Here is a 14,833-nt window from a genome sequence, read left to right on the forward strand (position 1 = left end):
CAGGAGTTAAAATATTAAGGTCACGAAAGGTCACAAGCGGATATATGGAGGCCACGTCTTATTGAAAAATAACTGGTTCATAATTAGAGGCCTGGGTGTTTAAATGTAGATCCCTTTGGCCTTTTGAACAAGTATATTTTGGCCCCATACTTCCCAGTTTTATTAGAGTAAGATGATGTTTTGTGTAAGTACAGTTTGGAGCCTGGCTAACACTGAGCCTGCTCGGCCAACTGGGCAGAAAAGTGTCCTTAATCTTCTGGACGCCATATGGCCGGCTGGCCCAAAGCAGGGACTTTTCATACGAGCAGGGTTCGAGGCCGAAGAGAAGCCGTGTCTGGACGCGAGGCTGCAGGGGTACTGATTTATTTGCTGGTCCACTGAAGGTAAGTCCTCTTACTCCCAGGTGGGTGTGCTGTTGATAAGCCGGCCTGCCGGTCCTCTTACTGTAAACGGGGTGAATGTGCTGTATTGTCCTTACGCTTCGGGCTAGGATTCACTTTGTGGTCAGCAGTCAGCAGTTAAACGGTCTGCGCTGTCGGCCGAGTCGCAGCAGGGGGGTTTATGTGATTAGCCCGGGGAGTCTTGGTGTACCGGGTCTTAGAAACTTAAGAGCCGCCCCTTCCACGCTTCCTGCTTCTGACGATAAAACATCCTTCTTTCAGGCAGAGCTCTCCCTTCCCTCGCTGCCTGGAGCTCGTGGAGCTGTGGAGGAGCTGGTCGTGTTAAAATGACCACACTGGATTGAGGTACGTATCTCCTGCTCGGGGAAACGGCGTGGTTAAAGCGGGGGGCTGGATGAGACGCGGTGCTGAGAAGAACTGGTGCAGACTGGTTAGCGCTGCCGCGCACAGGGTACTGAGACTACAGGAGGGAAACAGAGGGGGACTGTGGGACTCACAGTGCGGCGAAATATAAATGAGCCTATTGTCGTTTTTATCAGAGCGAGCAGCTGTCGGTTTCCACTCGTTTCCCGAGCCTATAAAACGAGGACGTCTGGGAAGGGAAGGGAAGGGAAGGACGGCGCGTGGACGGTGTTGAACGTTAGACCGCTGCGTGTTTCATCATCTCACTGAGAGGACGCTCAGATTGTCCTCGCGGGCACGGAGGACGCTCATGGTGCGTTTTCTTCGTTAGTCTGTTGCAGTCGTGTGGCCTTCAAGTCCGCCTGTCAGCCCAGTGCGGACCATGGCGTGCTGCTCTCAGCTCGCCACGAACTGAAACGAGGAGTCCTGTGGTCACGCAGCGAGGCGCTGGGTGATTAGCAGGCTGTCCAGAGCAGCTGGATGCTTTTCTGTTACCTCTTCATCGGGAGAGCCTTGCTTGGCTCTGGGAAATAGTGGGATAGTGGATGGTAATGTCGTATGATGCAGTAAGTATGCCATTTTATAGCACTTTAGCAAACCCCCCAGTGTTTGATTGAGGTTCTTCAGCGGTTCTTTTAGTAAGGCAGGAGTTCCAGGACCACGAACACTCCGAGAGCCATTTGCGTGCTTGGCCTGTTCAGATTGATGGAGAACGTGTGAAGATTTCACCCATCAAAGCAAGTGTTCGTAGTTCTGTATAGAACCATTGTCTTTACTAAAGAACCTTTAAATCTTTCTACACCGTGCTCTTGCCATGTTTACTATGTAATATCCTACAGTTCATCATCTTTCAACGTCACTGTGGTGCTAGAGCCGTGGTGTGGATGGTAAAGCTGGACTGTGGTACAGAACACCTGGATGCCTCTCAGCATGGCTCCCACACAGTTTCGATGGAAGCACAGGTGGTCAGTCAGACAGGGAAGCAATGAACATATTTACCAGGGTTGGTGGGTCATCCCAAACGTAAAATCTGTTTTGGTTTTAATCATTCCAGAAAGTCTTTTTCTTCCCAGGAGTATGCGGCACCACCTACGAGTTTCCAGTTCCAGCTTGTTGCCGTCCTACTCTGTCTGATTTGGATAGTTGGAGTATGGCACGGTATACTGGCAGATATAAGTGTAAGGAGTTATGTGCAAGTTAATTTGTAGATATCTTGTGATGACTCCCATTGATTGGGGAGGTTTAGGTAAGATAGCTAACTGGTCCTTTGTAGGACTGCTTGTATGCATTTAATTTAGCCTGTAGATTTATCCACTCTCATTAAAAATAAGGTCTATTCCTAGATGTAACAGTCAGGATTTACAGGCATAATTACTGGAAGTTTTCCAGCAATGGGCTTCGGCAAGCGTGAGCTTTGAGCTTTGAGCTGTCTTGTGTCTTTAGAAGTTGGAATCATCCTGCTCAGACACCACTTTCATCTGACCTACGCCAGAGGGCTTGTGCTCAGGGCTGTCCTGACAAATCAGCTTCCACCTCCGAGTATCTACATTCCTCATTGGGACACTTAAGGTGGGCCGGGTGCTGATTTAATCGGCTTGCGTGTACATGAAGAGCTGTGATTGGTTACCATATGTGCCATTTACAACTGCTGTACAAGTCCCAGCGAATCAGAATGCCCGGTGCAGCCTGTGACCTAGTTAAGAGAGAGAGTGAACGAGGGGGAAAAAAACAGGCTGAGGTTAAGCAAGGCTGACCGTGAAGGTAGCTACTCCTGGGTTGTGCATTACTCAAGTGTGGTTACAACACCACTGTACCCAACACTATGAAACGTTAAAGGCATTTACAGAAGGTTGCTCGATGAGAGGAGGTTGCGCTTGATGCACCTGGGTCCTCTCAGTCTTCCCTGCATGCCTGAACTGGTGAGATTAGAGTTATTTACTGATAACAGGCTGCAGTCTCGATGATCTTTGTGATGGATGTATTTATTGATGGCTGTTTTCAGTTGTTCCCATTTTTAAGGATACAGTGACTGTCATCCCTAAGTGTAATGATATGTGAACATTACTGTGGTAATTGTCTGCTGTACAGTGCTAGACACACTAAAGGAGCTGTTTTTACCCTTTTTTTCCATTTAGTAGCTCATCATTTTTAGGAACATGGGTGATGGCAGGACCAGCAAGCTTGTTAACTATGGATACAAGATAGCGACAAAATGTTATATTGTGATGATGTTTGTGCTGCTTATTTAGATTATGACAGGACTCAAGATGGGAGTGAATACATCAGTGGACAGTCTAGTCATTTGTCTGACTGCATCACATTTCCTGTGATTTTCTCAGACACAGAATTCAGGAATGTCTGCTTGATGTTTCTCAATAGAGCATCAAGCCATTAGCTGTGTAACAGAATTGGCAGTCAGCGTTTTCCTCCAAGCATATAAAGCTGTTAGAAGCCTGTATTTACAGCAGATAGAAAAAAAAAGACACTGTTGCTTATATTATATATATATATTGATGGAAACTCTTACTAGCCCTTACCCTCTTAGCTTGGTAGCATTGCGTGATGGGGAGATCTGGGTAGCAGGTAGGAATTGGCCATGACAAACAGAGGGCACCAAAAAATATTGATTCCAGAGAAAAAAGAACAGGCTAAAATATGGGGTTCATGCACTGTTGTGCATCTGCCACTATAGACTGGAATAAAATTTTAAACTCAGAGGTGTTGGGTTAGATTTTGGGGTAATTTATTTGACAATACCACACATCTTATGCATTAACGTCACATGCACAGGCTCAGAAAGAAGGTCCTGCTCAATAAATCAACATACTGATGAAGGTATGAGGACAATGGTGGATAATTCACTCGCATCTTCAGAGGACACATTCTTCAGCAAGTTTTGACCAAGTTCTCTTTGAATACTCTTTCGTCGTGCTCACAATCATCAGGCTCGTCTGCTCATAGGAGTCTGAAGCATCGACCAACATCAAAAAAACTTTTTCCGCACACGCCATGCAGCTACACATTTACACCAGAGAGGTCTCCAGATCCCCAAATGTTTCACAGCTACAGGGAGATTCACTCGAAAGAGTCCCTGATTATTCTGTTGTAACTCCTGTTAGAATGAAGCAATCTGAACCAAAGAAGCACGCTACATATTAAGACGTGTAACTGATTGCATTACATGAAGTGAAGTGATCTCCAGTTTCTGCCAGACACATTTCAATACGGCGCTCCATGTTCGCATCCAACGGGTTGGATGTCCACGTTGGATGTTTTCCTTCAAGTCTTCAAGTCCTTCAAGTCATCACACCGACACAGGGGCATCCCGGCTTGTTCAAAGCTCCATAAACTGATCAGCACATTGCACGTTGTTTCGTTCAGATTGCTTCAACCTGCTGTGAGTTATTACAGAATATCCAGGGCCTCTTTCGAGTGAATCTCCCTGTATAACTTCCATGCGATATAAAGAAAAAATAAAATATAATAATATATTTTACAGGAAATTATACAGAAGACTCAATTACGAAACGTAACATCTGTGTCTGTTTGATTTTCTCAGTAATGGCTTCTTGTCCGCTGTGGATTTTTTCAGATCTGAGGCAAGAGCAGAGCTTTTTTTTTCTCCTGTAATTTCCTATCTCCTATAAGATGAAAGCTTTAAGTACTCCTACCTGATGGTGACCGTTTTAGTGGTCCATCAGTTATTGCATGTTATTTTGTCTTTTTTTTTGAACTCCAGTTTTGAAAACACCTGATTATCACTTATTTCCCTGACTTCTCCCTTTCGTTATGCAAGTGGATTATCTTATATGTCATCTTCTCAGAAATATCTCCTGATAAATGAGAACCTGTACTTCCTACTGGCTTTTTTGACTGGAAATATAATAACTGAAGGATTGTCTTTTGCATTGTATATAAGAAAGTAGTGACAATAACTGCCATAATAAATAATTATTTTTAAAAAACTACATGGCGTACTCATAATAATTTTTTAAAAGCCCAACGTTAAGCGTGTTTTAGAATATTGCACTCTATATTGCACATATGGTCATTAATAGAAAAGATTATGTCAAAGTAAAGTGAGTATGTCAGGAGCTCTGCAACATTTATTTTCAGACTCCTCACAAAAAGTCAAGAGGACAAATCTATAACAGCTGTAGTTACAGCACGTCTAATTATTTCTATCACGTGTTCAGAAAACAGTTTGAAAGCTAAAATCAGACCAGAATCATATTATGAATGAATCAGAAAACCGCAGAGTTTCTCTTGTTTGCATTATTTATGACAGGGTGATCTCTCGTAAATTAGAAACAGAAGCTGCTGTTGAGTAGAGGCAGCTAAGTTTTGGTGGCACTGGTCAAATGACTATTTATTTCTAAGTATAAATAAGTGACCACATCCTCTACACATTCTGTACAGTGTAACACCCAGTTACAGTTGAATTTAACATATTGGAAGGAAAAACCTATAAAGTTATGGCACTTTTTGTATTTTGTTTTATTTTTTGTTTTTTTCATGTTGACAAACAAACAGAAACTGCCCTAAAATTAGCAGTAAAATGTCATGTGTAAGGGAGAATTAGCATCTTACACACTCCTCAGGCTTTTTCTCGGATGCCCAGTGGGACTGTTTCTAAACTTGACCAATCTGGTCATACGGGGACGCTTATGTAAAAGGGCTGCTCTGAAAGTTCACTTCCTCTTAAATGAAAACAGATGCAGGTTGCTGTTTGCTTCTTTAAAGTCGTACTCTTCGTTTCCGCCGTTGCTTCTGAAACTGCCGGGGTTGGAAAGAGTGACGTCACGTCTCACATGACTAATCTGGGTGCATTAACCACAGTCACATTAGGCCCCCCTGTGTTTGCATGCGAATGCATTAATACAGCAGATACAATCTGGGATCCAGCAAATGCTTAACAAATGCTGAAGTAAGTGGCGTTTGTGCGGTGGAAAGAGGCAATTGAATGTTCTCTTTCAGTTGAAAATGTGTGTGTCTAGCACATTTGAGAGGAGAAAATGTCAGTAAATGGCTAGACTATGGATGGAGCAGTGTGCAAAGAGAGTATTAGTGTGCATTGATATACAGAAGAGTTTTGAGGGGGAAGAATAGAATGAGCACTGATAACATTAGCAACCCAGAAAATGTGGACGGATATTGCATTTCATCAACATAGAGATTCGTGTTTCATACTGTGAAGTGCACAATCTCTTTCTTATTAGCAAATTAACGAAAACCTTTTTTCCATATATTTAGTATGCAGGACCTATTATATAATCTCCCTAAGCAAACACTCTAAAATGAAAAATGTAACCATCGGTACGTCTGTTGTAAATATTGCTTGCATCCTAGATTGGTGCCGCTGTGGTCTCTGGAGCGAGATCGTCCAGGTTGATATCTAGGACAACCTCCTTCTGATCATGTATTTGGAAGCATGTATTCGGATGGGTTGAACTGGTTGAGGAGACAGGAGTTCCCTGGATGTACGGTGTATCTGAATAATGCGTGCTGGGTACTGTAGTGAAACAACACTGAAAAAAACCATGAAAACAATATAAAATTCTGAAGTCTGTGAAACCTGTGAAGCCGAGGGATGTAATGCGCAACAGAACCCCTTCATAACACAACAAATAGTGGTTTGCTATGCTACGGTTGGAATGCTAATTCAATATTTGGTCCAATTAATGTAAAATATTTACTGCTTCTTCTTGTATTGGTTTATTTTACTATTGAAAAAAGTGGCTGTTTAAGTAATGGTAGCAAAGGCCAAAAGCATGTTAATTAGTGAAGCCATAATCTAAGCGTAATGACTGTGCGCATCTATATTAAATTGTTAATGCGGCCCATTTCTTGACATCATGCGGTAAGCTCTGTTAATGCACCCGTATAGGGCGCAGTATAAAAGCTATTTTAAAGTAACCGATCCTGCTTTTAACAAGCTTTCTTGACCTTTCTGCACAGTCTGTTCATGCCCACTAAATGCATCTCGCAGTAGATGGGAACGATAATGAGCAAGCGGTGTTGTGTAAACAGTGGGAAAACCTACGGAATCAGACAGATCTCTAAAGTCACATTCCCAAGCTTTGCTTTGCTTGTGTCGAAGCAATAGAGATGAAGTGACAGGCTTAATTTCATGTACAGTCTGGCTAGTTGTTATGTTCTACAGTGCTATTAAGATTTTTACGATAGCCTTTGTTTTTGCATGAACCTCAAAGGTTTTTATTAGCCGTCTGGTAACAGAGGGGTGATGAGTTCTGCAGAAGACAGGCTGGTGTTTGTTTCCACTTTCCTTTCTCCTTTGTTTTGAATCCTGAGGACCTTGTTCAAACACAAATGTCCTTCAGCTCGTCCTTGAGGAGAGAACTCTTCCCTCTCTCGATCGTTCAGCTACGGTAATTAACAAAATAGAAATCACAATGAGGATAATGACACCTTGATGGTGATTCTACTTGTTGCTATTTATACTACTTTGACTAGGCCAAACATGCCTTTGTGTGTTGTATTAACATAATTCCATTTAATTACAGATTAGTTGATACACCATTAGGGACAAAGTGTTGGCTTAACCCCTCTTCATTAAAGTTCTCCCATGACACGCTTGATTATACCATTTTGTGAGCTTGTATGTCCTCTTCCTTTCTGTGGTATCTTCTTGGTTACACTGTCGTTTGGCCGTGAGGCCTAGTTGAGGTCTGCAAAGTAACGCCATTCAAATGTGATTTAATTCAGAATATTCCTACAGCTTTCCAAGTGTCTATTATCTTACATACCGCTTCCTGTCTTTATGGCTGATAGGCTAACATCAAAGCCAACTTAAGTCTTTTCAAAGGAGGGATAAGACTTGAGTTGAGGACAAATGCGAGGAACAAAGTTCTGACTTGAACAGTTAGTGCAAAGAAGGGAAAGAATGTGACTCCTCCATGTAAAACAAGTCTCAACTTATACCTCAGTAGGTCTTAGTGAGGGGGAAATATGCAGGACACCTAATTCTGAGCGTGGTATTTTCCTCTTTTCTTTTCCAGCTCTACAATGAGTTTAATGAGTTTGGTTAATACATCTTAAAACCTTGTTTAAAGCTGCTTGTTGTCTTGTGTCTGGTTATCCAGGAAACAGTTTCATGTAATGTAATGAGCGCAAGTCTGGACCAATTTATTTATTGACTCGTTTTAACAGAGAAAGTAGAAGATCTTTGCCCCTGTAGCAAATGCCTTTAAATGACGACTCACTATTGTTTCACGGTATGATTTTTACATAAGAAAGAGGCTCAGCCATTAGTCACACTTGAAATTGAAATTTTCCTGTTGAAGACCTAGAGGTGTTGATGGAAGCAAATCACAGCCATTCCTGTAACTCAGTATTAAAGCAAAACGTTATTTTTGGCTGTGGTCTACTTCTGAAACACTGTTGTGTTTTCCCCGCATGTCATATTGGAAATGTAATCAAGAAGATGTATGTAGTGTGTTTACTGACGGGGTAATGGTTAAGCACTTGGAGGATGGAAAACTCTCCTGGAAACTGATACTGGCCAGAGACATGACAGCCTGCTGTCTCCTTTATAACAATTTTATCGTAACCATTTGTTATCATTAGAGAAGAAGACCAGTGGGATGGGCAGCAGGGAGCTGTGCATGGAGTACAATAATAGAGAGTTAATAACAGAAGAACTGCATACTCACAACTGGCTGGAAAATCAGCCCAATCTGCTAGACAACATGTTTATTTAGGTTTTGTACAAACTTAAGTTGTCATAAATGTGCAGCCTGAATATTCGTTTCTGGGCAGGTCCCCTGTCTGTGCTGGAAAAAAGGCACTGAATTGATTTAAATGTGCACATGAATTTGACATGAATATTAAATGACAAACACCTTTGCCTAAAGTAAGTAAAGTGAAAGCCAAATCTGTGTTGATATATTTATGTGGGAATAATGTACTTTTTCTGTGTGTAGTTTGGTTTTGGTCCTTGCCTTCTATGCCTTTATTTCTTTCAGGGGGTAGCAGTTATCAGCTCCTGCAGGCTGGATCCAGCTTCCATGTTTCAATCATAGGCTTGCTTGTATGGTGGATTTGATTTGTAGTGAATAATTCAGTGGTGAGGATGACGGGGCCAAGTTTGGTAATGGCACTACCAAAAGGCCTTTTTTGTTGAGGCCAAAAAGAACTGAACTTCACTGAACTAAACTAATATAATAATGCCTGTTCACAACGTCTGTGTTATTAGGTTAAATTTTCCCCACATGAAATTAAGATAACGCTGAAAATTGAATGGGCCTCTTCTAGAGTACGATTTCAGTATAAAAGCGATTCATCATTCAGCCCTATACCCCAATGTGCATCACGTTTAAAAAAAAAAAAAATCTAAAAACTTAATGTAAAATGTGTTGTTATAGTCAGACATAGCTACTGGGCCAACTTCACACATGTGTGATGCTGATATGTTGGCTAGTAACAGGCAAACCTTACTTTGCATAATCTGTCATACCGGATATGACACACAGATGTAACTTTGACCTGGCTTTTCAGTTTTCATTTCTTTCTTGAGCAAAACAAAAAGTTGTGAAGAACCGTTTTTGATATTGATACAGTTTCAACTATTGAGTTGACCATGCGGTGCTTTGTTCAGTGCTACCAAGCCAGGTTGCTGTCAGGCTACTGCCAACTGCCATTCACACAGAGGTTCTCAAATAATGTAACTTCCAAGAACTATTATTATATTAGTTATTAGTCATATTAATATCATGTAACTACCAAGCACTATTATTTAGAAAGCTAATCCATGATTATGGTAATTGATCATGCTAATCAATTATGTTTTTCATCCTTTCCCATAGGAATGTTTACCCTCACAGAAGTTGCCTCTCTGAACGACATCCAGCCGACCTATCGAATACTGAAACCATGGTGGGATGTGTTTATGGATTATTTGGGCATCGTCATGCTCATGGTAGCAATATTTGCTGGGACAATGCAGCTAACCAAAGACCAGGTAGTTTGCTTGCCTGTTCTGGATTCGTGGCAGGACTCCTCCACAACACAGAGGCCACCAGGAACAGCATCTGGCATCGGGACAAGAGGAAACCAAGTCACGTTAACAGCTGCACCTACAAGCAAAGACCAACCTGAAACAGTTGTCCCCTTCCCCCACTCAGCTGCTATCGGACAGCCTCAACCAACAGGCGTGAAAACAAATTTGGACTTTCAGCAGTATGTCTTTGTCAACCAGATGTGCTACCATGTTGCTCTCCCCTGGTATTCGAAGTACTTTCCATATCTTGCGCTTATCCACACTATTGTGCTCATGGTCAGCAGCAACTTCTGGTTTAAGTATCCAAAGACGAGTTCAAAAATTGAGCATTTTGTTTCTATTTTAGGGAAATGTTTCGAGTCCCCTTGGACCACTAAAGCACTGTCCGAGACAGCTTGCGAAGACTCTGAAGAGAATAAGCAGAGACTGACTGGAGCTCCTTCATTACCAAAGCATTTCTCCACCAGTAGTGAAGAGGGAAGTCCAAATCAATCCACACCAATGCTCGCAAAATCCAGCGTTAAGTTCTCTACAGAGAAGCCTGTGATTGAAGTCCCAAGCATGACGATACTAGATAAGAAAGATGGTGAGCAGGCAAAGGCCCTTTTTGAGAAGGTGAGGAAGTTCCGTGCACATGTCGAGGACAGTGACCTGATCTACAAACTCTATGTTGCACAAACAGTAATAAAGACATTCAAGTTCATTCTGATTCTGTGTTACACCTCGACATTTGTTGCCTCCATTCAGTTTGACCATGACTGTGAACCCAACATAAAGCATTTAACTGGCTACATCAAATTTAAGTGCACTCACAACATGGCTTTCATGTTGAAAAAGCTGCTTATTAGCTATATTGCTCTCATTTGTGTTTATGGATTGGTATGCATTCACACGCTTTTCTGGCTATTCAGGCGGCCCCTTAAGGAGTACTCATTTGAGAAAGTAAGAGAAGAGAGCAGCTTTAGTGACATTCCAGATGTAAAGAATGACTTTGCTTTCCTCTTGCATATGGTAGATCAGTATGACCAGTTGTACTCGAAACGCTTTGGTGTCTTTCTCTCTGAAGTCAGCGAGAACAAGCTGCGGGAAATTAGCTTGAATCATGAGTGGACGTTTGAGAAATTGCGGCAGCATGTGACACGCAATTCGCAGGACAAGTTAGAGCTCCATCTGTTTATGCTCTCAGGTGTTCCTGATGCAGTGTTTGAGCTCACTGACCTGGAGATACTGAAGCTGGAACTAATCCCTGAAGCACGGATAACGGCGAAAATCTCCCAGATGATCAACCTCCAGGAGCTGCATTTTTATCACTGCCCTGCTAAAGTGGAGCAGACCGCATTCAGTTTCCTCCGCGACCACCTACGGTGCCTTCACGTTAAGTTTACGGACGTCGCAGAGATCCCCACATGGGTTTATTTGTTAAAGAACCTGAGGGAGCTCTACTTGGTGGGAAACCTGAACTCAGAAAATAACAAAATGATTGGTTTGGAATCCCTCAGGGATCTGAGGCATCTGAAAGTTCTACATCTGAAGAGCAACCTTACGAAGATCCCGACAAACATAACAGACTTGGCTCCTCATCTGGTCAAACTTGTGGTACACAATGATGGTACTAAACTCTTGGTTTTGAATAGTTTGAAAAAGATGATGAACCTTTCTGATCTTGAGCTGCATAATTGTGAACTGGAAAGGATACCGCATGCCATTTTTAGCTTGACCAATCTACAGGAGTTGGACCTGAAATCGAACAATATTCGCACCATCGAGGAGGTCATCAGCTTTCAACACCTCAAAAGGCTTACCTGCCTCAAACTGTGGCACAATAAGATAATCACTATTCCACAGTCGATAAGCCATGTAAAGAACCTGGAGTCTCTCTATCTGTCACACAATAAATTAGAGTCCTTGCCTGCCCCTTTGTTTAATCTGCTTAAGCTAAGATATTTGGACTTAAGTCACAACTCCATTGTGGTGATCCCACTAGAGATTGGGTTCCTCCAGAACCTCCAGCATTTTGCCATCACAGGAAATAAAGTGGAGGTGGTGCCCAAGCAGCTGTTCAAGTGCACAAAGCTGCGTACCCTTTGCCTCGGGCACAACTGTATCTCTTCCCTGCCGGAGAAAATCGGCCAGTTGGTGCAGATGACACATCTGGAATTGAAAGGAAACTGTCTGGACCGCCTCCCAACCCAGCTTGGCCAGTGCCGACTCCTGCGTCGAAATTGTCTTGTCGTAGAAGACCACCTGTTTGACTCTCTGCCCTCTGAGGTCAAAGAGAGCATAAATCAGGAAACCAATGTTACCTTTGCTAATGGAATCTAAGAATGGATTAGAGAGCGATTTAACTAGACCTACACTTTGCTCTAGTCCTCTTTTACCCAATATCTTGTAATTGATACGGACTGGGACTAAACAAGAGGGCACAATGCTTTCCATGCAGATGGTAGAGGTTTGGCTGAGTACCAAATGGATTCCTTTACAATTAACAAGCATATTTACTGTGAGTCAATTCTGCGGTTTCTGAAAACAGCTGAACACGAAGGCCAGTAGGAAGTATTTGATTGACTGATTTATGCTTATTGATTTGACAGGAAATTGAAGAAGACAAAGTGTGAAAGATGGCAGGGAATTTCTCACAAGTTTGGAAGCACAGTTTGCAATATTTTCGTATACCGTTGTTTTTGCTCTTTATTTTGGGTTTCTATGTTCCTTGTTTCATTATATTTCAGTATAGAGGTACATCCTGATAGAATGCTAACATTTTTGTGTTTCCTTGTATCTTAGCAACATGCTGTGCACACTTGCTAATCTTTCTGTAGTCTGTCATTTTTTTGTATTCACGTTTTGTATTTTAGCTAGCTGGTGTCCACACAGTACAACAGGCGCGGTTACCAATTGTATTGATTCATGGATCTCAAGTCACAAACCAGGGAAGCAAAATTTGTTATACGATTCAACAATTATTTGTGTATAACACAAGTAACACACAACTTATAAGGTCTTTCGGAACTCCATTTTATTGTCCTAATAAATATCCTTCTACTGCCATATTAGCCAGTATGAATTCTAAAAATCTACTAAAAAGGTATTCATTGTATACTGTACTGGTTGGAAATCAAAAAACCTATGCTTTATAAACTCCTTCCTTAAAAAACAGTTTCATTCTTCAGTCAACAGGCATTTTATAAACACTACGTTTAGAGAATATCACATGCATGCGGGTCTATGCAGTCAGTTTTTGGAGATGATCCTGCAAGATTCAGGTTGTTGTCAAGGTTTCTGATACTGAAATTAATAGAAACACCCCCCCCACACACACACTTTAATATCTACTGGAAAAGTTTGAGGCTTACTACTTCCAGATTGCAACTACTGTTAACAAATCTACATTTTCAGTTGCTGTTAATTATTGTTAAACTCTGCTCTTTCGCTATGCCGCTTTGTAAACTGTATTGTTCTGTTTACGTCATATCAGCTAGTTGTTATTCCTCAAGAGGAAATCCTGCTCCAAGCTAGTAACACATTATTTCATTTACAACATATTAGATTTTCACAAGTGTGGGATTCTTACTAGAAAAACAAACACTTTTTTTTAAAGGGGCTGTCAACCTATTTCCTTAATCTCTTTATGATCCTGCATGAATTTCCTATTAACTGTCAAATAAAGAACATTGTTGGTCACTTCAATGTAGATTCTTGCGTTTTTGTGTTTCAGCAGTTGGATTTCAGTTGGGCGGGACCGTTTTAGAAGTAGGTGATACCAATCAGAGTTGGTACTGATTTTTTTTTCTTGGCTATTTGGCAAAAACCACAAATCTCTGTAGTTGGGCCTGCCTGAATTTGGGTAGGTTCTTTCTAGTTTTGTGCCTGAAGCAGAAAAAAAACTAACCACAGTAATATCACTGTAATGCATGGCCTCTTGTGGTTTATTGCAATGTGTGGGGTTGTTTGGATCTCCATGGCCACACTGCTGTCAGTCATTATGGAGTTTAGGCTTTTTTTTGTTTGTTTGTTTTTCAAATCTAATTTTAGGTGATGATAATCAAGTTATGTCTATAATATCACTGATATTTTTAATACGTTTGAGTTGTCAGCCCCTTTAAATAATGCAATGAGTAATCAATGAGTTTCCTTATTTAATATCAGAAGCCTGAATGTAAAAAAGCCTCAATGCATATATAAACAGTACTCCAGATTACAACAGTATCCATTTTCAGCAAGGTGGACCTTCAAAGAGGAACCCAAAAGCAGAATCAATGCAGCACCAAAGCCCTATCTTTTTATATTCTTATCATTACTAGAACATGTCTCCTGTAGATGTTCCAAGACTAGTCCTGGGCAGTACAGACTAAACTCAATATTATATTTTCTGAATATATCGTATCAGATTAAATTTAATGAAGTTAAGGAACTCATTCTGCTTCTCTAAGCTAACAGAATGTCTTACAAACCTGAAATAGCTTGTTTTGATTGGAGTGTTGTCTCCTGCTTGTTTAAAATTACACAGTACTCTGTAATTTAATCCTATAAAAACTTATTTATTGATTTATTCACCTGGATACCACGAGTAAAGTGCACAAAAAGAGTGAAAAGAATTAAAACTGTCTAATGAACGCAGCTATGTTATTGCCATTATATCATGACTATAATGCTCTTTTCCATTATTGAGCTATATTTCTGAAAACTTGGTAAAACTGAAAAGCAATATCATGGTACACACAATATTCACCTGGCACTGAATTTACCACTCAAATAAATCATATAAGAGGCTCCAAATTGATGGTCAGTTATTGAAGTATCACTTTGCATCGCCAAATTCCTCTAAACTGCATGCGCCTAATGATGCAGCTCCTCTCCATGCGTTTGTTTTCACATGCCATCACAGTGGGCTTCAGGAGAACCGCGATCGCTTCGATTTTTCCTCTTGGAACTAAAACACAATCACGAAATGAAATCAATTGAGATCAGAGAATAACACCAAGTTCATGTAAAATCACTTGGCAAGAAAATT

At 41.2% G+C, this 14,833-nt stretch overlaps 1 protein-coding gene across 2 annotated transcripts; it reads left to right on the plus strand.

Moving 5' to 3' along the window:
* The first annotated feature begins 364 nt into the window (after positions 1-364).
* Positions 365-14,794, plus strand: lrrc8db (leucine rich repeat containing 8 VRAC subunit Db). 2 transcript variants are annotated; one of them, XM_017685620.2, is made up of 3 exons: positions 365-383; positions 663-746; positions 9,629-14,794. In XM_017685620.2, the coding sequence occupies exon 3, from the start codon at positions 9,631-9,633 to the stop codon at positions 12,142-12,144; it is 2,514 nt and encodes an 837-aa protein (XP_017541109.2). In that variant the 5' UTR covers positions 365-383; positions 663-746; positions 9,629-9,630; the 3' UTR covers positions 12,145-14,794. The 2 variants fall into 2 exon arrangements, with proteins under 2 accessions (XP_017541109.2, XP_017541110.2); XM_017685621.2 differs by lacking the exons at positions 365-383; positions 663-746 and adding an exon at positions 775-1,369.
* The last annotated feature ends 39 nt before the right edge of the window (positions 14,795-14,833 follow it).

The sequence above is a fragment of the Pygocentrus nattereri genome, chromosome 26 (assembly GCF_015220715.1).
Source record: "Pygocentrus nattereri isolate fPygNat1 chromosome 26, fPygNat1.pri, whole genome shotgun sequence".
NCBI classification, from domain to species: Eukaryota; Metazoa; Chordata; class Actinopteri; order Characiformes; family Serrasalmidae; genus Pygocentrus; species Pygocentrus nattereri.